General features: G+C 38.8%; 1 protein-coding gene across 13 annotated transcripts in view; it reads right to left on the bottom strand.

Annotated features, from left to right (window-relative positions):
- Positions 1–27,228, bottom strand: part of RARB (retinoic acid receptor beta) — a 483,315-nt gene that overhangs the window by 78,628 nt on the left and 377,459 nt on the right. For 11 of the 13 annotated variants that reach the window (XM_067561902.1, XM_067561899.1, XM_067561898.1 and 8 more), the window contains one exon: positions 18,114–18,262. In XM_067561902.1, the coding sequence (XP_067418003.1) occupies positions 18,114–18,262 (149 nt within the window). Of the gene's footprint in view, positions 1–3,799; positions 3,889–5,121; positions 5,151–18,113; positions 18,263–27,228 lie in introns of those variants that run through there. The other 2 variants (XM_067561907.1, XM_067561909.1) reach the window with 2 other exon arrangements.

Consider the following 27,228-nt stretch of genomic DNA (forward strand, 5'->3'; position numbering starts at 1 on the left):
AATGTCTCCTTTTTAAATTTTTATCCTTTCTGTACTCCAAAAATGCAGTAATCTGAAGCATACCTTCTCCTCTTCCCCTCCACCCCAATCTTGTTGTCTTAATGGGTGACGGATAGAGTATCATCCTAGCTGCATTAGGTGTCCTCATTTACAGATTGCAAGAAAAAAAAGTGCTGGGTATAAATTATTCAAAACCTATTGTATCAGTGTATGTTCCCTGAGCATTCTCCACTGGCAAAGCAGACAGATTATTTTTCACTTTTAATTGTGTTGATATTTTATCTGCTCTGTTGAAAGTAGAGCGCGGCACATGAAACCACATGTACAGAGGAGCAAATAAAGCCAGTTACTAGGTCTATTATTTAAAGCCAAAGTAATCCATGTAACTTTAACACAATGCCAGATAAATCCCATCCCAACCCTAGTTGCTATTTACTTTTGTAGTGCTTGTCTATTACTATGTCAAACATGAAAGAGTTTAGTACAGAGCTAGGCTACTTAAAGAACATCTGAACCGATTTAATAACCAGTGACATAAAGGACTTCAGAATGCCATCTGGATACAAAGGAAGTTATTGTGTAAATGAAACCTTTGATAATGCTAAACTGAACATGTTTTTACTCAATTCTTAGAGGTATTATAAACCCATAAAATCCTATGGAATGGTTATCCTGATACAACACCAATAAAATGTTGGATGTGTCCACACAATGCAACAGAGCTCTCTCTCTTCACAGATTATAAATCACGTGATTTAAAGCCATTGTTACACACACTTTTTGTCGGAGAAGGATTACCTGATCCCGAAGTTTTATTAAACATGTTTTGCTACCCTACTGTATGTCACATCTTATTTACAGCAGCAAATAGCTTAAGTGAAGTGGCAAGCAACTGAGAAGGAATAGGTACAAACTCACATCTCAGAAGCAGCCTGCTCAGCTCATTTGCATTAACTGTGATAGTCCTCATATACAGTCACTATGAATTTAGCGGCTTTGTGAATGGACTTTAAAATGAACTTCTACATCAAATGTCTTCCTAGGATATTAGTAAAAGGAAAAGAAAGATGGACTAGGACAGGCTTCTCTACAACCCAATTTATCAAATAATTTCTAAATTCAGATTGGCTAGTTTTTGTACTAGAAAACATATTGGGCCCTGGACCTTATTAATGTGTGGCTCCTACTTTTAATCTGGACCATGTGAATATGGCACCTTTTAAAAGAACAATTCTGCCCCTTGTGTGTATTCTCAGTTGTATGTTTACTTTAATGACTAAAATAAACTTTTGTGCTTTTTAGCCCATCAGAATTTACAACAGCAAAGATAAGAAATAGCTGTGATGCCAGAACTCTGTATCAGAATTGTTTATTATGTTTCAGTTAGTTACAGCTGCGCAAAACCATTCTGCTAGCAAGATGGGGGGGAGGGAGGGTTCCCACAGGTGTCAATGGGAGCTGAATTTGGCCAGAAAAAACACCTTGAGTACTTGTGATGGTTGAGAAAAAAGAATCCAGATTGACTCTTAGCTTCCAAGTTGAGTTTGCAAGGCTGGCATTTAGAAGAAAGCAACCTTCAGTTGTAAGCCATACACATTTGATCTGAAAGTCAGTCATGAACATGGAACTCCATGATGGCAGTTTTACATAGTCATTTTTCAGAGTAAAACTGCACTTCAATATTGGGCCATATTGCTGCCACATGAAAAATGTCATTGGGTTAGGTGTACTAGATATCAAAATACTATGAAAAATGGCTGCTTATAAGACATGTATGTTTGAATGGTTTCACACCATGAGTAGTTAAAACGCAAAAGACAGTAGAATCATGGAAGGTTGAAATAAGGGCATTCTTAGTTACACAGTATGAGAAAGTATTTCTTTTCCAAGATGCTATGCTTTGCAAACTGTATATTTATTTTTTAAATTGCAAGTTCAGGCAACTCTGGGCAGTCAGAATGTGAATGATTTGCCTGAGTCACATGGTGGAAGAGGCAAAAGCACAAGTGTGACAAAGTGGAAATTTTTTTATATTTTTATGAATCTTATGTGTGCCTCAGTTTCCTGCTGTACTTTTTGCCCTACTGGGGAGCAATGCAAAGACAACGCTCCTGGAACAACCCAGGAGACATAGGTGTATGTGTGACCTCACTGTATGGGTGAAATAAATAGAGTTAAGAAACTGGTTGAAACTGAGCCAGATCAGAAAGGGGTCCGGACAGATAATGAGCCGCAAACATACAGACCTCCCCCACCCCAGAGCCAGGTACGACAATAGAGCAGGACAACATATTTTGCCAAAGAGAGGCATAGGAGACACATTGGTTATGCATGTCCATGCAAGATAATAGACTCTTTTCAAAGAACGTTTGCAGCATGTGCATGTAGCTTTGGCAATACCCAGCTGTCTGACAGAAAAATGGTTGTGTGTGAAATTTCAATGTCAGACTGTGGCAAAAAGTGGTTTGCCATTTTCCATGGTGATTTTCAGCATAACTTTCCACCTTCCTTTTTTATTTCACCTTGTCCAGCCCGCTCTGTACATAAAGCACTATTTACTCTTGAGCTTAATGGCAATTGTTTTTTCACACTTTTATAAGTACCAAGTATTGTTAAACAGAACTTTTCATCTCTAGAGCTCAGACCACTTTACAAATGTGAGTAAATATTATCCCCATTTCAGAGACAAAAAATGGAGACTTGGGAGGTTACAGGTGATCCATGAAGGAAAGATATTGGGCTAATGCCCTTTTTCCTTCTATATGGTGTACCAAGGCCTGGGAGGTTTTGGTTAAATATATATTTTTAAATCACAAGAAATTCTGGTCTCATCTGCCCTGAAAGACTTTGGGCCAGATCTTCAACTTGTGGTAGTTGTCATAACTCCAATAGAGCTATGGGAATTTAAACAAGTTAAGAATCTGGCCTTCTAAAGTCACTGGACAAGTACTGAAATTGTCACATGCAACAAGGGACTGAAAGTTGATTCTGAGGATAGAGGAGCTGGATTTTTACTCAGACCATTTACAGCTCTGCATTTTGTTGAGATGAAACCTATTTAATATCAAATGCCTAATGAACTCTTGGGAGAAATTCAATTAAGGTGTGAACTCACAGTTCACATCTGCAACCTCAAGGAGTACTCCATCAGATTCAGAGAAGGCCAAATTTGATATTCCTAACATTTCTAAAGATGAGAAAAATGTTTGGGATTTTTTTTTTTTTAAATCCTTGGTAGGCCTTCAAACAGAAGCAAACGTCAAAGAGAAGCCACCATAATTTTTTTTTTTTTTTAATATTTGCAGGTCACCTTTATGTGACTTGTCTGTGGTCACATAGCAAGTCAGTAAGACAGCAGGGAACAGAACCCAGCTTTCCTGACTACCAGTGCAACATCCTAGCCAATGGAGCATACGTGTACACTAAGGTATTCCTTAGTGTGATGCCTCAGCTCTGCAAAGGTGACTGCATTCAGCTTGATTTGATACAAATTGGTATGCACTAGAGTAGTCAAAACCCAGAACGTGAATAATTTTTGCAATGAGCTAGAAATAGATTTTCTGCTGGCCAGCTGGCAAAAAGACAACTCACGGGAGAGAATGAAAATGAATGGCATCGTACATGAAGTTTGTGGTTTCATTCCTGCCTTGTCAAATATAGATGAAAGCTGGTTGCCACAAGTTATATTATCTATAAGACTATTCTTTATCCCCCCACCCTCCACCAACTGAGATTTAAATCGAACTTCTGATCCTTTTAGTAAACAGGCCACAAAGCCTCCTGACAGAGCAATCATCACCTTAAACCAATGTGGTTGGAATTTTCTGCTTCTGCTCTTCAATAATATCACCAGAGACGAAGACGTCTGGATGCATTTCCATCTGGTTTCTTCAATTAAAAAAATGGAAATGAAAAGTATACAATTAAAAAAATTACAGTTAACTTCCTTTCAGTAATGTCTGTAAAATGATTTTTTGCCTGGTAGGAAACTCCAGATGGGAAGTGTAATGAACATAATTTAATATGAATAACAGGAGATCACAGAAACATTATTCTGAGTTGGCATGTGTAGGGTTGCTTCACACTGTTTATTGCAAAACACAGGGATGAAATATTGCAATTTTTTTTTTGCACAATTTAATGCCCTCTAACCTAATTTGGGTAGGACCAGACCTATAACCCACTAAAACCATAAACTGTCACTATCTGAGATGGTAATACAACTGGCTAACACTTACCAAAAGCCCTACACTGTTAGCTACCCTTCTTTGCTCCCCCCCCTCCAGAGCCTCAGGATTTATACCACCAATTAAGACAATAATGAGTGCTCCAGGTTGACCTCCCGGGAGCAAGAATTAATTAAGCACAGTATTTCTTAGTAAAGAATGACAGTTTCCCAAACCATTTATGTAGCTGCTCTCTTTCCTGATATTATTGCTTCTCCATGCAAGACTGCCAGTTGCTAATGCCAAAATGCATGAATTCTTTGTGTATTTTTTCCAGTATGTTCAGCAGTACAGTATACTTTGTTTTTCTTTATTGATTGTTCTCCCTTCACTCCTTGTATTTTTCACATTTCATGCACATTTGTGACAAGCTTACTAGAAATACAGAATAACTGACGGGTATAATGTAGGGTTTTTTAGTGCCCATAATGCAACTACAGAAGAAAAGCAAAATGAACAGGAGCTACCATAAATAATTCTCCACCCAGGTTCTCCAATATGAATTAGGTTTTATGTCCCATCCCCCCTTGTTTAACAGTTTCCACTGCATATCTGACATTTAATGTATTTAATACTGAAGTGCTAGAAGGATTTTTGGACATATGTCATTTTGGTAGACAATACTAGCTTCCCAAGGAACTTTTTAGCCTTGCAAAATGTTAACATAACCATGTGCAATTGAGTATTTATAACGTTAATTTACAATTTATAATGAAAGAATAAAGCAAATTAAAGGGCAAATATTCATAGATGCCTGTAAATAGATTCATACATGCCCAACAAAAGGCTGCAGTTACCCCCACCCTGGGGTTTGGCTTCAATACCAACTCAAATTGAACATAATTAATTCCAGATTAAGCTTTCTCTCAAGTCTTGACTGCCCTAGGGTTCTTACCTTACAACCCCTCTGTCCCAGACTTCACCTCCCTCTCTAGCAGGCTGTTCCACAACCCTTATGTTCACAGGGTGGAGTTTAATGAGTGACACCTGCCTCAGTGAGCCAGCAGATTCCTGCAAGGTTCCAACACCTGCTAACAGGATGGAGGTAACAACAGGATCCCGCCACTCTCTTGCAGTGCCCAATGCACGTTTTAAAATAACTGGCATTTTATAAACATACATCGCTCTCTATCCAACATAAGAGCTCCTAGTCAGGCTAATGATAAGATGGTATTTTAAACAGCATCCAATCAGCCAGTGACTAGACACATACATTCACTGGGTTTTTCAGGGAGATTAGGTGACATACCCAAAAAAAAAAAAAAAAGTGTCTTTTCACATTCAGATTTATGACTCCTGAGAAGCTTTCCAGGCACCCAACTGATGATTCTCGAGCACACCATTCATTATCTCTTTTCATCTGTTCCTCACAGTTTTGGTGTCTCCAAACAAGTATATTTCATTAGTATAAACTCCTTGAATCATGACAGGACATGTAACCATACTGTGACACCTTCTCTCTCTCTGACACATACACACACACACACAGCACCTCCAGTGAAAGGCAGGCAGGCAGGCAGGCAGGCAAGTAGGCAGCTCATAGGGAAGAGCAGCCTACAATGAGTAAAGGGAGGAACTGGGACAGCTAGGAGGGTCAGAAGAGTAAGGAACAGAGGAGGAGAGCTAAGCTGACTGTCTTTGATCCAAGGGTTGTACTACTCCAGAAGTGCTACAACCCTGTGTTTACAATAGATGGTGCAAGGGCCAGTCTCCACTTGCCAACACTGTCTCCTAGTAAATTTCCTTACTGAAGAGAGCTTGAAATGAGAACACGTACATACTAAACAGGAATCTACTCGACCAGACATTTTCTATATTACTTTCGCTTACATTCCAGATATTGCTCACCCATTGTGGTAGCTGAGACTGGACGAGAAGTTCCTGGCATTTCCCTTTAGGACTAGTTGGGGCCTCATTGCTGAACTGTGTTCTCTTGGAGGTTCGTCAGGGCCTGATTCAAGTGGAAATACTGGGCACAATACTTGACCTATGAATTTGGCATAGCTTCAGTCTGATGCCTTGCTTGGTAAGTGTTGCCTGTTTTATTCCAAATAAAGTGCCAATATGGTTAGGGAGAAGTTACAGGATCCAGAGACTTGGACTGTGCTAGAAATTCTGCTGCAGACGGCGCGTGCGTGCGCACACACACACTTGCACGCATAACAGTGCACCCCTGAGCATATGCATTAGGATACAGTCTTTAATATCATGATCATATACTATTTCTCAAATAATAAAAAAGATTAAGGACCTGGTTTCTATAATCTTGTAAGATATGCACTTTAAAGTGAGCATCCTCAGAGCTCTTCCTTCGTTCATGGCACATAAATGATTTACGATAAGTTCTGTTTAGAATAAACAGAAAAGCATACCACATGACACAGAAGTATTTTGCACTGGACTGTGATTCAGAAATCCAAGTTCTATTCCCAATTCTGCCACTGTCCTGCGTGGGTGACCCTGGGCACATCATTCACTTCTCCGTGCCTTAGTTTCCCCAACGGATCTACTGATGAAAAGTGCAAGAGCTAGATATTATTATTGTTATTATTACAAGATGCTGCACATGTGGATTTATGGTTGTGTTTTATTTGAAAAACAGTAAGTAAACATGCAGTCAATCAAAGATTAGGCAAATACATGAGAGGGAGAAATGAACCTGTGGGTGCAATTTTTGACACTTCCTAACATTTGAGTGCTTATCCATCCAACTGTACCTTCTTCTAATGCTTTTTTTTTAAAGACTATAAATAGCAGCCTTTATAGAACAAAATACCAAGAGAGAAAGAATGCACCATTAAAGTCAATTCTGATGCCCAGTCTCCTAAAAATTAAATACCACTGCGTTTTTGCTACAGTGCAAGACTGGTGTTTCACCAGCTGTTTAGAATAAACACACCACACACGAGATGGCCCACACCACAACCTACACCACAGATGAGATGGCACTCCTATTGCTCATAAGAAGCAAAACAAAAACACCCGTTTAGAAAAATCTCCTCAAAGGAACGTTTCATTTGGGATTAAAAAGAGCTTCTGTTTCCATCAGCCATTCAGTCAATGGGCACCAAAAGCAGCACAAGGTCACATTCTTAGGCAAATCAGAATATTTCTGCACACTAGGGAGCAGACAATGTTCACTGGCTGGAGAGGAGGTAATAATTCACAAATAACCAATGGAAACAGGAACAAGGGGTAGGTGTATTTTTCATAATAAAAGTAATTCAATAATAAATAATATCTGTATAAATTTAACATGCACATAAATAAAATGAGGCAACAAATAATTCTATATATTTGTGCATTTAGAAGACATTCAATCATTTATTTAACTACTCTAATTTCCAAAATGTGCCAATCATACAATCACTAAGCACATTTAAGAAAAAAACACAATTTAAAGCCATAATTCAAAAATACTGTAACGGCTCAGTGGAACAGTCTTCCCAGCCATTTCATCAACATTCATCCTCAGTTCTCACCCAGAACGTAACTTGCTTCCCTATTAAGTACCCTCCATATGATTTCAGGAAAAACCCTGGAATACATATGCACTTTATAGTGCCTCTTGCAGGTCATCAAATCTAATCTTATGCATTGATTGGCTGTATATTCTTTGTTGTGAACTATTTTCTACTCAGTTTTGAATGACAGAATTTCAACTTAAACTGTCTGAGATATAATTAATTGTTTATTTTCATTTAATTCTACATGTCAGTGTCTACATAGTAAACATAAAAGTGAGGTACAAATATAGTCATTACATAGTATAGCATCAGAGTAAAAGGAAGCTAGCTGTATAACATGCTCTCAACAAACTCATAATTCATACTAAACCATCTACAAAAACCCAAATGCATCTCATCTGAATTTCTGAGAGCCATGTTTAAGCATTCCTCATTTCCGTACTCACTGATGTATCCCTGCAAAGTACTTTTCAAGATCATATTTTGAAACATCATATTAAATAACAGTGAAAAACTGCATTTTCATCCACCATATCATTGCTTTCGGAATTAGGCACAGGAATTTATTTACATTTAGCTCAAATGACCATTTCTGCAAGGAGCTACAATTAAAAGGCCATATACTGCCCTTGATCTATGCCACAACTCCCTGTTGACTTCAATGGGAGTTGAGTGGGTGGAACAAAAGTAGTGTATGTTCCAAAGTGAGGAGAGGTAACACAATCCTAGTCTGAATTTAACACAATGGAACTTATATTAAGTAAAAAATAACAAATTCACTCAGAATGGCCTGGAATCAATTACATAAAAATTGTGTTAAAAGAAGTCTTGGAAGGAAAAGTATAATGGATTGAACTACAGTTCATTTGCTTCTAACATCATTTGTCACTATGTTTTCACAGCTCTGCATAGATTACAGTTGTATAAAAACATATTATTTACTTATTTCCTTCTCTCTTGAAGTTGATGCAAATTATGCATATCCTACTGATCTGGAGTGAGCTTCACTTCATCTGTAAACAAACCACAACAGTTACTGGCAGGTGATAGATGGGAGGAAGTGGCCAAACATGGTTCTCAGTGACAAACACAGCACAGAGCAAAGACTGCTGAAAACTGTTTAATACCTATCTCTGAGCAAGGAAAAATAACTCTATAGAGAGCTCTGATGTCAGCAGCAGTAAATAGGTAAATGTGAAGTTTCCTCTTCTATTGCACTGTATGTATTCACAGGTATAAAAATGGCAGGTCCTGGTGGGAGAGGCAGACTGGCTTGAGACTGACAATAATAATAGGTAAATAATATCCAGCTCTTGTACAGCTGTTATAGATTTGCAGTGGGATACAGATCCTGATAGGTCAGCAGAGACCAAGGGCTTGATCCTGCCTTTCGTACTCAGGCAAACCTCCCATTGACTTCATTGGAAGTTTTGCCCACTGTGGAGTGCAGGATTCAGCCCCAAAAGTTATCTGATAACTCTTTGGGACTGGCTTATGTGAAATGAGCTGGTGGTGTCCAATTCCAATTCTTACAGGACAGTAGGCGTCATGCCTACAACTAATTGGAATAGCAGGGTTATGTGGGGTAATTAGGGATTGTCTATACATTTTATATAGCACTGCGGGCCCTACTGGAAACAAATGATTATTATGAATAATAAATAACCATCCCTATTGTTAGAGATCACTCTTTAAACTAAGTTTGAGGTAGACTGGCAGGGCAGTGGGGAGAAGTTGCATTGTTGCTGCATGTGTTCTACCCGCTCTGTGGATAGAGTGGCATTCTCTAAGGTCTGACTATTGTTGAGATATTTGTCCAGGTGTAGCTACACTACTGCAAACTCCCATTGTAGCTGAACTGCACAGCTGTAAACCAAGGCTTGTTCCAGAGCTCTTTACCCTACAGTACCTTACGATAATACCCCATAGCATTGGAAAGTAAATTCGATATTTAGCTGTATGACATTTAATTTTTTGCTTTTACTATCCTTTGTGTTTGGAAATGAAGTTTTCATATGGACATACACAATTCAGCAAAAGATTTTTAAATAAATGATAATACAGAAAGTAATGCAACACTTGAAGTGGCTTTTTAATTCTAACCCTGTATATTTCAGGATGCGTCTTCGATTTTCACTGTTTATTTGCTCTGGATGGAGAAATTTTATCTGAAAATACTCCCTCCATTCTTCAAAAAAACAGCATGAAAGAAATTCAGCATTGACAAAAATTTTATCTCCCAAACAAAAAGAAAAATAAGGGAATATTTCATACTTTGAGAATTTGCAGAAATCAACATGCTACCTTTTAAAAAGATTGCCAAGTTCTGTGATTTTAAGGTCTGAAATCTCAAAGAACCAGAACATAAAAATGAGGACTTCCCTGGCAGCCAGATGTAGTAAAATACTACATGGTTCACAAACCAGTTTACACCTCCAGTTTGTCCGTACTACATTTATATAACTTACAAACCATTTCACATCTTTCTGCCATTGTTCTAAGCCATTTTATCTGGAGAAAACATTTCTCCACTATGAAAAGCCCACAGTTTAAGACCACTTTCCATTGTGAGTATATAGAAATGTGACCCAAAATATAATTTTCAATTTTCCCTCAAACAGTTCTAGGATGATTACTGGATTTGGCTAAATCTAGGAGCAATTTGCATGAGCCGTGAGGTGTTTCCATCAGTGTGCATGAATGACGACACCGTGTATTTGTGCTGCTGGCACTATCACATTCAGTAATATAAATGGAGACAAATATAGCTTGATCAGTCAAGCTTTCCTATGTTTTCTTTTCAGATAGAAACTTTTCCAACTACACACACACGCACACACACAGCACATTTCTTCTTACACTGAAATAATTCAGATAAGTTTGCTGCAGCTGATTAAGCTCAGTAGAAACATTTTCAACTTTGAGTTTTTTTATCACTATGTGAAGTTTTTGAAGGGGCACGTTTCGAAGCCAAACCAACATGCTATATTCGTTCATATGTTTTCTGAAGGTTTTTTTTTTTTGTTTTCCCAGCAACAGCTCTGTCAACCATATGTTACATGGTTTGAGAGAAGATAATGGGCCAGATTCTCGTTCACACCAAGGCCCTTCACCCTTGTACACCAATCTTGCAGTGTAAAGGAGGCCTGAAGTGGGTGCAAATGTAATTGCATTACAGCTGGAGGTGGACATGTAGAGGATTGGTGTCACCACAAACATCCATCACTTTAAGGCCCTTTTCCACTGCCAGAACCAACTAAAGGAGCCTTAGTGTAAATAAGAATTTGGCCCAATTTGATTTAAAAGGCAAAGCAAATACTTACCTATAGAAAAAAAGGCATCTGTCCTGGAAGGGAATGCTTGATTAGACTCCAGTGTCCACAGTGACACATCCATGGAGAACATAATGAATTTGTATGCAACTCCTGAAGGGTTATGAAATGCTAGTTAGGGAGAAATTTCAGGACTGAAGATGCAGAGACTTGGACTATGCTACCAACTTTGGGGGCAGACTACACACACACACACAAGCATAACTGTTCACCCTTGAGCATATGTATTAGCATATTTTTCTACTCATGAATCAACAACATGGAACAAAGCAAGAACTGTTTAACACACACACACACAAGCCTCTTTTCTACAGCCTGAAGTCTGACCTCTTTGCAATAAAACTACTTGTTCGGATGTAGGGAGGGAGCAAAACAAGTGGGTGTAATATTTCCATGGCCAAAGTTCACTGGAATATATTGATGTAGCTACTTTCTAAATTAGCTGATCCCGATAAGGTATGAAGCTTTATATAAAAATACTAACATAGGGAAGATACTCTTCTTTTGAGATAAGAGCTGACTTGGGGAATACTCAGTGAAACAGACTGATTTACATTTTGTTCATGATCAATAATAAGATAGGCACTTTGATAGTACAAACAAATTTGCTGGCATGTAATACAAAAATACTACTCTCTTTTGTACACTTTGCAGTCTACTCTTTCTCCCCACTCCTTTAAATTGTTGTCAGCAACTTTGCTACCCACCGAATTAGTGCCAGAAATCCACGCAGTGTATTGCCAGCAAAGGAATGTCGCCTTTTAAATGCTTAGAACAAGGGACAAGCCTCAAACAGACAGCAGAATCTGCCAGAGCACCAGTTTCTCCTCTTCACCCACACAATGCTGACATTGTTTGGGAAAGCAGCTCACTACACTCAATCCCCCTTTTTTTCTGCAGACCTTGCTACAATGAAGAGTGAAGTCAGAGTACCAAAGAGTGGAGCTTTCAATAAGAGCCTTGCAACCCCTTGCCCCAGCTGGGTGGATCTGAGTTGCTCATTTTGCAAGGAATTTCTTAGCTTGCTCTGCAGCAACACCCTAAGACTAGTGCAATTTTCTTTTAATAATATCCTGCAATTTGAAGGTCATAAAATACACCAGTATATTACAAAGGGTACTTCTGAAATAATATGCAGTTAACATAATGGAGAATTTAAACATGAGAACATGAACACTGTACATGTAACTGTATGGTTCTGTGTACGTGTTATTTTATACATAAAAAAATTCTTGTTAGCTCTGAAATTTCCATTATGAATACATTTGCTTTTCAGTTAATTTGTGAAGATCTAATATAAGAAGGGATAGACAAGACATAATGCAGATTTCATAGTTCTGTCTCTGGCTGTAGACTACCCAGAAATAAAACAAAAACCCAATATTTTGGGTGCCAAACCTAAAACATCTTAAAGAAGCCTGCTTTTCAGAAAGTGCTGAGTATCCACCTTCTGAAAATCAGACCCCCCCCTCTGATGTCTCAAGTAGGAAATTCAAAAAATTGAGAAACTCCAAATCACTACTCACTCAGGAAAATCTTGGGCAAACACTGGTCATATTAGTGCATTAGGATTAGAAAACAAAAGGGGAATTTATTATTATTTAAAATAATTTATACAGCCACATATATTTACATGGTATTTTATGAGCAGAGATGATGGCACATTCCATGTCTTGAAGATCTTAAAATACACAGGTTCAGGTGATGGGTGTGAGGATTAGGGAGGAGAAAGGATTGCTTGAAAAGGCTGGATTAAGAAGGGATGAAGAGAGAAAACTTGACAGAGGAGAATGGCAGATTATTTCTCAGTTTAGAAGAAAGAATGGTGAAAACTGAATCTGAAGAGAGAGTGGGGACTGGGAGGAGGGAGAAATGGAAGAGGGAGCAAGAAGGCAAGTTAAGCAAGATGAAAGATGACCGGTGCATTGACAAGGGTTTTGACAAAGAAGGGTTGAAAGCGGATTCTGGTGCAGAAATAACAGCACTCAGTGAGACTCAATATAGTAAAGAGTCAAATGTGAGACCATGGTAACAAGCCTGGGAAATAGAAAAGATAGTGGATTTGTTTGTGGAGATCAAAAAGGAATAGGGACTGAAAGTTCAATTTTCAAGAGACTTGAATATGAGTTGGCAGTTAGACAAGTAAGAGGACATGTCAGAGGCATTTAAACATGGATAGAAGGGGAAGAGAGGTAAATTTGGGAATCAGTCATTGAAACCATGGATTATCTAGAGATAAGGGAAGAGAAGAGCACCAAGACTAGAAGTTTGGGTAATAAGAAATGGGAGAGGTAGAGACACGAGGAGCTATTTAAAGAGACACTGACCAAGCAGTCAGCAAGATAGGAGGACAGAGTCATGTAAGCCAAGACAGAGAAAGTGGCAAAAAAACAACAATCAACAGTGTGAAAAAGGCAGTAAATAAACTAAGTACTTAAGGATAGAAAATTACCACAAGTTGATAAGAGATCAGAAATGACCTTTGGGATGGCAGTTACAGTGGAGTAGAAAGCAAGGAACCAAACAAGAGAAGAACCAGGGGAAAATGAGAAGAAAGGAAATCAAGGGAGAATAAGCAGCATGCTCTGTTATTCTGGAGACAAAATAATACACAGAAGAAAGAAGACAGAACCGTAGTTACACCACAGACATGCAGGATCTAGGACTTTTATTTATTTATTTATTTTACAAGAGTGTCTTGTACTTGAAGGCAGAAGGAAATGAGCCAGATGAGAAAGAAACTACAAAGATGAGAGAAAAGGAGGCAGGGGATGGCAGGAGGTGAGAAGGCATGAAATGAAGGGTTAGCAGCAGAGAGAAGGGACTCAATCAGAAACAGAAATGAAGATGGGAAGCTGGAAAAAGAGGTGCATGAGGATGGGGAAGGAAAGGAAGAGGTCATGCTGGATTAGCATGCTTTTTTATTTTGCAAAAAAGCTGGCTATATTCTGAGTGAAGGAGAACGCAGAGGACAAGAAAGTTAGAGAGAGGGTTTATGGAGGCAACTGAAGGTGGAGAAGAACGGGCTGTAACCAGTGGCCTAAATGTGATTAGAGAGAGAAAGTGAAGCTGATTAGGCAGAAAGAATGGAATCAGCAGATTTTCTCTGGACATGCTGTGTGGTCCAAGAGCAGGAATGGAACAAGTGAAGCAAGAGGAGAGCAATGCTTGAGGAATGGAAGAATGGACAGAATGGTAAAAAGGGGGAGTGAAGAAGAGAATGTAAAATTTTTGAAAAGAGGAAAGATCAGTGCTCTCAGTCTAGAAGTCTCAGAGGTTGGTAGGGTTCTAGGTACCTATGGCATTAGTACTCCGCCTTTACAAACTGCCGGCCTTCTATCAGTGAAGGTATAACTTCTTGTTGACAAAAAAGCTCATCAGACAATCTCTAATCACTGAATATAGTGCACCACCTTAGTTCACCAACCCCAAGTACTGACAGCTGCATGCATTTAAACCACTACATTAGAATCTTGCTAATTTTCACTGACTAACATACCCATTATTGTCTCTATATCTTTAACTTAGAATTTACTTCTAACATCAGCTATCAATATGGTATCTAAGTGCAGATGTACCCATTTTGCAAATCAGCAAGCAAAAAAATCCATTACAAAATTGACTTTTTCATTTATTTTGACAAGTGTGGTTTTGTTTTAATTATGTATGATAATGCTTTGGAGTGAGCCAGTAAAAGTTGTATAGTATTGTGACAAAATATATCCCTGTGTCTACACACTATTGTATTAATTTTTGGACAAGGCACGTCTTGCGAGGTATCACCTAAAAACCCATCATTTGTTGATCAGTGATATCATGGCAAAATGCACATAGCAGCGTTATATGTGAAGTTATAAACAAACTGAAACCATGACTAAAAGTATGGTTCCCAGATAAGTCTGGGGGTGGCCAAACCAGTTCCTCAGAGACAAAGGGCAAGCTGATGCCTCAGCCAGATATAAACAAGGCTGATGGACCAATGCCTGTTGCATTCTTTGGCAGGAAAGGGGGCAGAGACAAAAACAACTACATTTTAGCAAAGAAAAAGTATGGAGTTCCCTTCCATACAGACTGCCTGTCGCATTGCTCCCAGATGGAAATGCTTCTCAAAGGGGAGACAGGCTATAAAAAGCAGCAGCAGAAACCCCAAGATACCCCTCTCTCTCTCTTCCTGCTCATCACATTCACTACACCTGGAGAGACAAAGGAAGCAGCCATTGGTCTGAGGGAGGGGTCCCGACCTATGATCAATAAATCCACTGAAAACGTATAATGAGAATAGTTTAAGTTAGGCATCTGTTGTGTTTTACCTTTATTTCTCTTCTAATCATTTCTGACTTTTATGCCTCATTACTTGTACTCACTTAAAATGTCTCTCTTTGTAGTTAGTACATTTGTTTTCCTGTTTTATCTAATCCAGTGTGTTTAAATTGAAGTGTCTGGGTAACTCCATTTGGGGTAGCAAGTTGTGTGCATATTAAAGGAATAACAAACTCAGTATATCTGTACTGTCCAGGAAAGAGCTGCACAGTAGAGAGGACGTGTTTCTAGGGGGAAAATCTGGGACTGGGAGTGTGTTGTGGTCACCCTGTGGTAATCTTTAAAGCTAGTAAGAACCAAGGTATGGCTGGCTGGCTGCAGTATACAAAGACATAGGTGGGAATGATTTACATGCTGGAGGCTGTTTCTGAATAGTCCAGGTTGGCAGCTGTAGCAGCAAAACATTGTAAAAGGCACCCCAGGTTACAGGGCAAGGGTGACACCGCTACTCATGGGTCTGGATTGTACCCTGGTATGTCATAAGTATATTTTAACATATTTTTTAAAAAATAATGAAGTCTTAGAAACCAGCTAACTCTCTGTTGCATTCTTCAATTACATTCTTGCTGAAAAAGAGGAAGGATATCATCATTTTTGTGTATGCATCTCAGGAAAAGCAGATGTGCAATTAAGTGAAGTGAGATTTACAAGTTTCTACTGTACTTTTTCAAACACAAAAGGAAATTTCAGCAGCCTGGCAACAACCACAGCACTACAAGTACTTGAGAACATGGCTAAAGAATACAAGCAAAAACTCAACTCTGAAAGGAGAATTTAAAACACTGGTAGGTAATCTTATATGCTGACTTTCAAACACCTCAATATTTATGGTATATTTATGGAGCAAAAATATCAGGCTGAGATCCTGTAACTTCTTGCCTGAAGAAGTCAGAACACCATTGAAATCAAAATCACAACAGTGCAAACTAACTGGGGTGAGGAGAGGGGGTCCCGAGCAGCAGACCCACTGCATGCAAGAAGCTGCAGGACTGGGGGCCAAATGCGTAGCTGACTAAGAACATAAAATCAGAAAAAAATCCAGTATTTCATATACAAGTTCACCAATATATATATAATTTCTTTTAATAAATGCATATGTTCTAAATGGAAGGTTAAAATATTTTTCCTTTTTATAGTGTGTTACCATAATTAGTGTGTGTTAGCATAGGACAAAATGGTCCAAGGTGTGTAATCCTAGGGTGACCAGATAGCAAGTGTGAAAAATCAGGATGGGGCTGGGGGTTGGGGTGTAATAGGGTAATAAGAAAAAGCCCCAAATATCAGGACTGTCCCTATAAAATCAGGACATCTGGTCACTCCAATTATCCCATATTAATATAATTTCTTGTCCTGCATTAAGGTCCCATCTTGCAGGTGCTGCATTCCTTCTGAAGAAGGCTGAGCACCTTCATCACAAGTCTTCCCACTGAATTTGTGGGACACTATAATCATGCTGCAGGACTGAGACTGTTCTGTGCAAGAAACATCAACCCTAAATTCAAACCTCTCATATAGCAACACACACCAATGTTCATACCTGCACACTATTGCTCTTTCCAAACTGTCTAATAATATCTGGCAGGACTTGCATAGAATATTGGCCTAAAAACATCACTAAACTTAGCTTTGTGTGTGTATATGCACTTGTGTAGGGGGTGCATGCACACCTGTGTGGACTACAGAACCAGATTTCCAAATACAGTAATGCTTCTGCTCTATAACCACTCTCACATACCAAAACAGGTATTGTACAGTAGGTACTAATCACTAATAAAACCAAAAGCTATATATTCCCTACTTAAAGGCACCTTTTCTTCATAATTTTCCCCCAATGTATTTTTATATGTCCCTCTAACATTGCCAGAAAAAACTGTCGCTATCATATGGTCACTTTGCACAATATCCCCTCCCCAACTCTTCTATATATTCTCTCTTGCGCACGAGTGCAAACATACACACACGACTCAGCTCAAATAACCTCTTTGATGCATGTTCAGTCTCCACAAGTACATACTCTAGAACTCCAATTCCAGATGCCATAAATTCATCACACACTGTGTGTGTAATAGGTTTGGATAGTCAACTAAAATTCTGACAATCACAATGTTGAAAAGTAGCTGGCAAATACATCCTTATTTCTACTTTGTAGCCTGTCAAAGTAAGTTTTACAGCTGCCATTCTGCTTTGTCTGTGGTCCATAACCAAAACTCAGATCTGACTATTGACACATTTTTGGAAAGTTTGGAACAATATCCACATTTTAACTTTACACTGGCTCTTAATTGTGTGAGGGGTATTGATGATGTGAATTCTGTTGAACTTTGACCTCTACATCTCTAAACATACTATAGGCAGTATACCACATAAAAGTACCACAGATAGGATGAACTAAGGATAGTAAAGGATCATGTGAATCCCGCCTTCCAATGTAATACTTAGTTTACCCGTGGACACAATAAATTAAGAGAAGGAGCCATCATGTATTTGTATATCATTCTGTGAAGTACCACATCTAAAAAGATGTACTTCCAATTACATCCTCATGTCAGCCAATCCTTTCTGACATCTCTGCCAGAAGTACTGCTGTAAGGGTGGAGAGGACAGGTAGCTCCAGGAATGACAACTACTTGTCTGGCCTTACTCACCAAGTCAGAATTAATTCAAGCAGGCAAATTATCCTGTCTTTAGAGGCATTCAATCCAGTCTGAACCTAATCTGCTTAGTCCTTCCTAAAAGAAATTTAGGGCTTTCTAACAAAATATACTCACCTTACATCCCTCACAAGCACTGACGCCATAATGATATCCAGATGACTTGTCCTGGCAGACAAAACAGGGCTTGTAAACACGAGGGGGAGGAAGCGGGGAAGGTGGGCTTGGGACAAGCTCCTCAGAACTGGTGCTCTGAGTTTCGATGGCTACAAAAGAAAAAGAAGAAAAGAAAAAACATCATCTTAGTGAATTACCATTGACTTTTATACGCTCTGTTAGTTATCTCTTTATAACTACTAAAAATTTTGTGTATCACAAGCATGTTTCGCTTTCCGACCAAATTTAAGAAGAGATGCCATCAGATCCACACACTATCTTCCCAAACACAGGTGTCTTTTTAAAAAATGAACAGGATGCATAAATTCAGCCTCTTCCGTAATCTTGCCATTCCATATTCCAAAAGGCACATGTTGTCATAGCCACATGCTGGGCCAAATTCCACTCTAGGATACCCAAGCACAAATCCTTTAGAATAGATTAGGAAATGAATTTGGATATCAGAGGGCAGAATTTAGCTCATATTCTAGATTCTGCCCTTGGAATTAAACATGAGCTATGGGTGCACGTCTGAGCACAGAATTTGTCCTTTGATGGGGAATGACTTGTGAAATATCTATCCATTCAGTATCTTCCTTTTAGCTAAATATTCTATGAAGTCTCTCATCTACCTGCCCAACAGAGGCAACATTTTCAGGATGCAACTTTGTCATGGAAGGATATGGAAACTCCTCAACGTGCATTAAGAGACAGATGATTTAAGCATAAGACTGGGAGCAAAGCATGACCAAATTCTAATCCTACAGTTTCTCCATCTGTATAATTGACATAATGCAGTAACACTTATTTATCTACTTTATGGGATGTTAATGTTTGTAAACCCCTTTGCAAAGGGGCTACTTGAGTATAATGACATCTTGTCACTTTACTAACAATGTTCCTGGATGGCAATTCATTTTTAATCTATTGAGGCGTTAGTTACCCCTTTCTGGGAAACAACATGAAAGCTTTGTGAAGCAGGATAAGAGATGTGAATTAGATCTTTTCCAAACATCTGCATTAGTTTTCTCTGATACACCCCCATAACTATTCATATTTGCTATAGATGTGCAATACATTTTCTTGTTTCACTAAGTTGCTCTGCTTCTTCTTAAACAAATACCTCTAATTTTTCAACAGATACATAGAAATTACGAAACCTATGGACTTGTATCCATCCAGAAACATTAGACATTATTCACACAGCCAACTCTCAAAAGACCTAACTGTGAACCCCTAAAGAATATTACTCAATAGAAAATTTTGGACAAGATTTACTATACATGATGGTTTCCACATTTCTAAAACGTTACATTTGTATGACATCCAGGATTCATCCCAAACCCGCATTTTCAGAATTCATTAACAGGGCCTTTCGGTGTCAGACAACTCTTCATTATTTGTCAGAGAATTGAGTAATTTCGGTTGTCCTTATTCAGGTAAAGTTACTATCAACTTCAAGAAGTTAGTAAGTTAGTGCCTCCAATATGCACGTATTCATTGCAAGCAAATAAATGACTATTAGTAGGAATCCATTTCTGATTTATACATCTATGAGGCATATTTCTATGAAAAACAGGGAATCAAAGAATTACATAGGGTGAAATACAAGATTAAAGCAATAACCACACTTGTTCTGTGCTGTGTTTCAACAGCATTCACACTAACTTAGCAAAACCAGTTACAAGCAAAATTCCACAGGTTCCAGCTCTGCTGAGCAAAGTTTAAGTTTTTTTATTAACCAAAAAAAAAAAAAAGAGGGAGACAAAACCCACTATATTCTTTCTTTCAAGAGTCATTTTTAGCATTTAAGGTAGACACAGTGTGTGCTGTTATTGATTTGTGCAGTCATCCTGCTTAAATCAATAATTGATGAATCCTTTTAAATTAAAGTTAGATTCATCAAATGCCCTTGAGAGATCTCAAACGTTCTGTTCCTTATTTCATGCTAGTATATGCATTGTAGTGGCTCCCAATCAGTATTTGGAATGATAAAAATTTTAGCTCTAAAACTCTGCAATCTCAGCAGACTATGTGTTCTGTATTAGCTCATTCAGCTATCTCAGGCTAAAAAGCAGTTTTTAGATATGCCATGGGGAATGAGGGTTGTGTCATTCGGTAAAATAACTCGCACTCTTGCCATTCTTATGTGATTTTACTTTATGGAAAGCAGTCTTTTAGGAATAATTCTGATCTGCTTTTATTTTTTGATGGTTTCATTCCAAACAAGAAGCAGCATCCAATAGTTTTGTTCCAATTGCTAACCATAAGCGCAACAAAGCTCTGTCAGACTCCCAACAAGCCACAGGAACTTGTGTTACTTAGGCGAGATAAGACACCCGGCTCTGTTCATAAATGCACAAAGCAGAGTCAGCAACTGAAGATGCTGAGGAGTCTGCTATAGAACTGCCTACCTAGACAATTTGAAAATGGATACGACAATCAAAAAACAACAAAAACAAGAAACAAACCTCCCAGACCAGCTCAGCTATATCTGCTATTAAATTGCCTTAACCCATATACTGGAAACATGTGTCACAAGAACAAACACCTAGTGAGTTTTATTTGTCACTAGAAAACACAATTATAGGGCTTGTTTCGCAGAATCGCAGTTTTGCAGAAGGCTTGGATTCAGATCACATGGGTTCTATTCCTATCTCTGTTACCGTGACTTCTTGGACTCAGCCTCCTGGCCTCAGTTTATCTATCTGTAAAATGGTATGCTGGCTGCTCCCAGGAATGGTGCCAGCAGCTTAATCAATTCATGTTTGTAAAGCACTTTGCATTTGCAGGATGAAAGATACTATGTATAGGTACAAAGCACTATTATTAGTTCACATAGGTTGTTTGGGCAAGAGCAGCAGGAAAAAAGGCATTCTGTATGTATGTATATGTGTTATAAACAGGAGGGTGGAGTCCCAGCTACTGCAATTTTAAGGTAATTCTACAATTATAGGCACTGATTTCCCCAAAGTGGGGAGAACAAAACAAAACAAAACTTGTTTTTTTAATGTCCTGCTATTAGCACCGGATGTGACACATGGGAATCCCAAATCACTTGAGAAAATACAGCATAAATGAAGTTACAAAACACCCAAGTTCCATTTAAGCATTCAGGGATTCTCATACAAAAGATCATTTCATGATTCCTAACATGTTTGAAATTTTTCTAAAGGTTAGATAAAGTAGCAGATAAGATCCTTAGGAGACTGTATAAGAGCTAATTTACTGCTAGCTAAACCATGTTGACAGACAGACAGGTATTTGATTTTGTGGCTGATTAGAAGCAGAGAAGCAGTATGAAACCCCTTTCATTTTACTAGAAACTTTAGATTATTAAGACTGTATTTTAAGGCACACTTTGGACAGCTGAGTCTTAAAAGAAATAAGAAGTTGTAAAGCAAATGGCATTTCCTGGATAGCCCCAAGGGAACTTTGAACATTGAGCTCTGAGTCCCTGGTGGGAAGGAGCAATTTCAGCTAATTAGGGTGAATAGCAAAGTGTTGCATTTGGTCAAAACATTCTGTTAACCCTCATTTTTGTTGGCACCAAGAAGAGTCAGTCTGGATTTTTTTGTGTGTGTGTGTGTGAATTCACTGCTGGAGTGCAAAGCACACAGCTCACATACATTAGGCAGAAAGTCAAAGGAAACGCCAAAGTTCAGCTAAAGTACAAGCAATTAGAACCAGATTCTCTGCTGCTTGTGTGCGTGCATTTCATTGTAGATGTTATTTATAAGCCTCCAAACATTTGAAAAAATAACTATATACTGTAGATCATTTAACTTTTATGTCTAGTCTGGAAAAAAAGTCTGTTTTGAATCATTTTCCAGTAAAAATCGAGGCAGTGGAAAAGTGGGCTTCATTTGTTTCCATACACATTTATTTCTTTCATGTGTCATTCAAAACTATACCATTAAATTAAATCCAAAATATCACTGATTCCTGCTCTGCCCAACTTTTTTAAATAATAAAGTGCTTTGAATTTGTCATACTTAAATAGTTTGCATTGTTTTGAGGATTTGGGTTTTTTGTTTTTTTGGTTTTTTTTTTTAAAGAAAAAACGCTTGTTTGAAAGACGGACAAAAAAAAAAAAAAAAAAAGATTAAGAGAAATAAAGAAAACATTATCATGGAGACTTGCCAGCCTTGACTTAGTAACCTGCCCATGACCCTAGAGTGAGTGTGTGTTTGACCCGGTCACACAGGATTCTGGCTGAGTACGGTTGCTGGGCTATGAATCTCTGCTATTCTTACCATATATACAACAGGTGCAGATCACAGACAATGGGTTGAAAACAAAAGGACACCATAGGTAAAAACATTGATTTTTTTTCTTTTTTTTAAATAAAGGTGCTTTATCATCAGAAAAAACCTCTTAAAATCTGCTCCCCTCAGTCATGTCTTCTTGACCATTACAGTGAATGAGGATTTTAAATTTACAGCAAACCATGTATATTCGCTTAACCCAGAGCCATAATTAACTCAAAACACGAAAAAACAATTTAAAAGAAACATTTCAGCTTAAATTTTTATTAGTAAATTGGGGTACCAGTACCACCATCATCATCATCCCTTTTGAGTATTTTAGGAGTGAACACTATGAGCTGGGATTGAAACAAAGACCACCATTATTGGTCCATATGGAGACAATACATCTAAATTTTTAGACGTGTGTAAGTACTTATATTTCTTTACTTTCCATATCTTCTATTTTCCCTCCCCCCTCTAATAAGCTCATGTCTTGTCAGCTGCACACATCTGTCTTTAATCTATGATGTTACATTACTTATTTCATTTTAACTCATTTTTCAAGCATCTTTTTTATTCATGACATAGTTCAGCTCTACAAGACAGCTTAGGCCTCAAAAAAAGGGCTTAGAATCAACTAATCACCGTATATTGTAACTACATGACTTGGGCTGAAGGCCAAAAAAAAAAATTAAAAAATTAGTCCTCAGGCTGACTTTTATTATGGGAAGTGGCACTGCATTTTCATAAGGGACACCAGAAGATTAAATATCTACATTTAAATTTTATAACATGGTTTTCCACTTCAGAGATCCAAAGCTATCCTTGTCTTTTTGTTGAAAAGCTAAACATGATTCTTTAGATCATTATTATATACCATGTAGAATTCTTACGGTATGCTTCAAATAATGTATCTGTCAAAATCACTTAACGTATCAACATCATTAAATACTTAACAATGAGCCCAACCACAGACATCAAATTGAAAATAAGGAACCTAGTCTAGCCGTCCTTACTAGTGTAAGGCCACAAGACTGGACCCAATAAGCAGCACACTTTGAGAAGAAAAATGCTATTGTGTATGAGGAACGAAACTGTGATTCTAAAGATCTGTGTTCAGTTCACGGCCTGGACGCTAATTTCCTCGGGCAACTCATTTAATTTGTCTGAACCTCAGTTAGCCATATGTAAAATGGGGATAATAATATTTCCTTTCTCCCACCCTTTGTGTGTCTGATCTACTTAAATGGTAGAGAGACCAGATGGGTTAGATAATATCTTTTATTGGTCCAACTTCTGTTGGTCAGAGAGACAAGCTTTTGAGCATCCACAGAGCTCTTCTTCAGGTCTGGGAAACTAACTCAGTGCCACAGCTAAATACAAAGTTAAACAGATTGTTTAGCATAAGTAGTTAACACATATTTCACGGGACACTACAAGGTGAGGCCCGTGAAGGCTGTTTTGGGCAGGGATTTTATCTTTTTAGATACTTGTACAATAACTAGCACAGCCTGGCCCTGATCTTGACTGGGGCTTCAAGGCATTACTGTAATACAAATAGTAATCATCCTGCTAAATTAACAGAAGTTTTGATGAATAAATCTTGAAAAGCCTCAGTAATAATTGGTGAATCAAGCTAATTGCATAACAACAACACACACAAACAGGTTTTCAATACAAAGGGCTTGATCTTTCATCACTTATACATGATTTAGATGGGAATTTTGTGTGCAGAGGGAATACAAACTCAAAAAGAGATTAGCAATATACTTCAAATTATTAGCTTCACAATTTATTTATTGATTTGTTTGTGTTTGTTTGTTAACTATTAGGCTTTATTATTGGGAGTCAATGGGTGGAAGTTAGGAAGTTAATATGAAATTACATTATAAAAGTAACTCTGCGCAAGGGCACAATTCTGCTTCCATTGAAGCTGATGGAGCTTTTCACTGCAATGGGAGTAGGCCGAGGTTCCCAAGATGTGAAAATATACTGCTCAAAGTTGTTTAAAGAAATCCCTAAAGAAATCAGAAATCTGGGTTACAGCCCACGAAAGCTTATGCCTGGAGAAATTAAATTTGTTAGTCTTTAAAGTGCAACAGGACTCTCGTTGTTTTTGCCGTAATATTCTGTAAACCTTACATTCTTACTTTCAATTTTCTACTAACCAGGATTACACCACTGTTTTAATAAACTGTGTTTTTAAACCAAAATTCAAAAAGAAACATTGTAAAGCCCAGTTTTCAATCCAATATGTAAACTGAAATTAAAACAAATTGTGTATTTTGTTAGTTTAATGGTCACCAAAAAGAAACTGTGACTGGGTATCACAGTAATGGGTCACATAAGTGATTCATCATTCTGGGATTAAATTTCTCAGCTTGTCCGAGATATTGCAGTACAATTAGCTTCATTTACAAATGAATAGTGATGTTGTTCAAGTGTTTGTTTTATTGTAACTGATGACAGAACTGAAATGGCCTACTGTCTCTTTTAAATTAGCATATGCAGGTACACTGAGGCAAAAATTAGCACAGCAAAGCAGCAATTAAGAGTGCAGATGGTTTCCGTATAATTACATCTGGCAGAAAATTGGGAACCCCACAGTAAAATCTAGCCTCAGTCTGAGGCCTGGTCCACGCTACCTGGTTAAGCTGCCTTATGTCAACCTATCTGTGCTTTCACTTAAATTTGATTCCCACTGAATAAGTGCCTCTCTATGCAAATTTAGTAACACCACCTCCCTGAGCAGTGTAGAGTCACGGTCGATGTAATCAGGCAGACCTGAATTGCTTATGTCGACTCTTACTGGCTTTCAGGAGTCATCCCACAATGCCCCACACTGACCATACAACTGAAACAAGTACTCCTGCTGAGGCCACGCACTGCTGACACAAGGAGCCAAGTATACACACAAGCAATTTCATAACTGCGGTGGCTGCATGCCAGTGTAAGTTAGGTCAACATAACTGTGTAGTATAGACATGGCCTTAGGGTATGTCTACACAACAAGCGCAAGAGCAGCACAGCTGCAGCTATGCCACTGGAGCACACTTGCTACAGTGATGGAAGAGGTTTTTCTATTGTAGAAAATCTGCCCCCTTGAGAGGTGGTGACCGTTCGGGGCGGTGGTGCTGCGGGACCTGGGCCTGCACCATGGGATCCGGGGAGGGAGCGCCACCCACTCTGCTCCAGGCTCAGCTCCTGGCCTCGGCTCTGCTTCTAGCCCCAGCCCCGCCCTCAGCCACAGACCCACCCCCTGCTGTGGCCCTGGCCTCAGCCCCTGGCTCCCATCCTGGCCGCGACTCTGGCCCAAGCCTCAGTTCCCAGTCCTGAACACGGCCCCACTCCCAGCCCCGTCCCCATCTCCCAACCGCGGTGGGGGGGAGGAGTGCAGACAGGGATTAAGAGGGAGTGTGAGGTAAAAAGTTTGGGGATCACTGCTATAGTGGTTACACATTTTCCTGGAAGCAAGTGGTAGCAAAGAGAGATGCTGATTGTATTCCTTGCTCTATGAGATCTTGCAAGTTACTTAGCCAGATTTTGAAAGATATTTAAGTGCCTAAAGATGCAGTTGGGTACCTAGGTGCTTTTGAAAATCCCACTAGGCGCCTGTTTGCATCTTTAGACACCTAAATACTTTTATAAAACTGGTCCTTAGTTTCTCTGTGCCTCAGTTCTCCCTTTTTAGTTTGAAAAATAAAGTTTCAGCTTTTGGTTTCTTACAGAAAAATCAGAACATTTTAAAGGAAAAAATTCTCTGTGAAATTATAGCCTTTTTTGTGGAAAAAAATTATATTGACATTTTTTTTGAATACCAGCTCTCCTTTTAGTTGCATCTTTCTCCTACACCCTTTCTATCTTGCTTGTCATAAATTATAAGATCTTTGGGGCAAGGATTGTGCCTCCCTACAGCACCTACCACAACGGGTCCTACCTGGTGCAAGTTGGTAATGCAGGGGGACAGGATGTGTATGAGACAGCTTACAGACCGGCTTTGAGTGCACATTAATATTGTGTTAATAGTTTACTTGTGAGCCTGTTTAGGTGGGCATTTGCATCCTGATGCAAAGTTAGGCTCTTACTCTAAGGTGGTGAGAGACTTGTCTTCTTCCTGAGAGCTGGTCTAAACTGAAAAAAAAATTAAAATGGCATAGCTACGTCTCTCAGGGGTGTGAAAAAACCACACCCCTAAGAAATGTAGTTATGCCAACCTAACCTCCAGGGTAGACAGCGCTAGGTTGACGGAAGAATTCTTTCATTGTCCTAACCCCCTCCAAGGGAGGTGGTTTACTGACACCAATGGGAGAACCTCTCCCATTGCTTTAGCTAGTGTCTACACCATGCCCTCAAGCCTTGTCTACATTAGAGAGACACACTACACTACGAATTTTGGTTGACACAAGTTACATCAGCATAAAGCTCCCGTAGTTGCTCTATCACTTGTGCTCATGCATGCTTGGCTTCTTGCATCGGCGCTACCCATCCTCACCAGGTGTACTTGTGTCACTGTAAAGTGCAGTGCACCATGGGTAGGTATTCCAGTATGCAACCCGCCACCGTCCAGTGCACTGTCTTTTGGGAAGTTTTGGCAATGCATGGTGGGGCAGAAATAAGCCACGCAGTGGTGACTGGGAGCAATTACCCAGCATGCAACCGTCTTCATTCCATGTCATCTACATCCCATAATTTTCATACCTTTTTAAAAAACACCATGAACCTATGGAGCCTGCACATAGCTCTGCATTATTGTCAAGAGTGTTGCAAGTACAGGACACATGATCCTCCAGTATTGGCAGAGCTGTAAGAGGAACCCACCATGAAGA

The sequence above is a fragment of the Emydura macquarii genome, unplaced genomic scaffold (assembly GCF_026122565.2).
Source record: "Emydura macquarii macquarii isolate MOO-44397 ecotype Brisbane River unplaced genomic scaffold, CSIRO-AGI_Emac_v2 contig_2422, whole genome shotgun sequence".
Lineage (NCBI taxonomy): Eukaryota > Metazoa > Chordata > Testudines > Chelidae > Emydura > Emydura macquarii.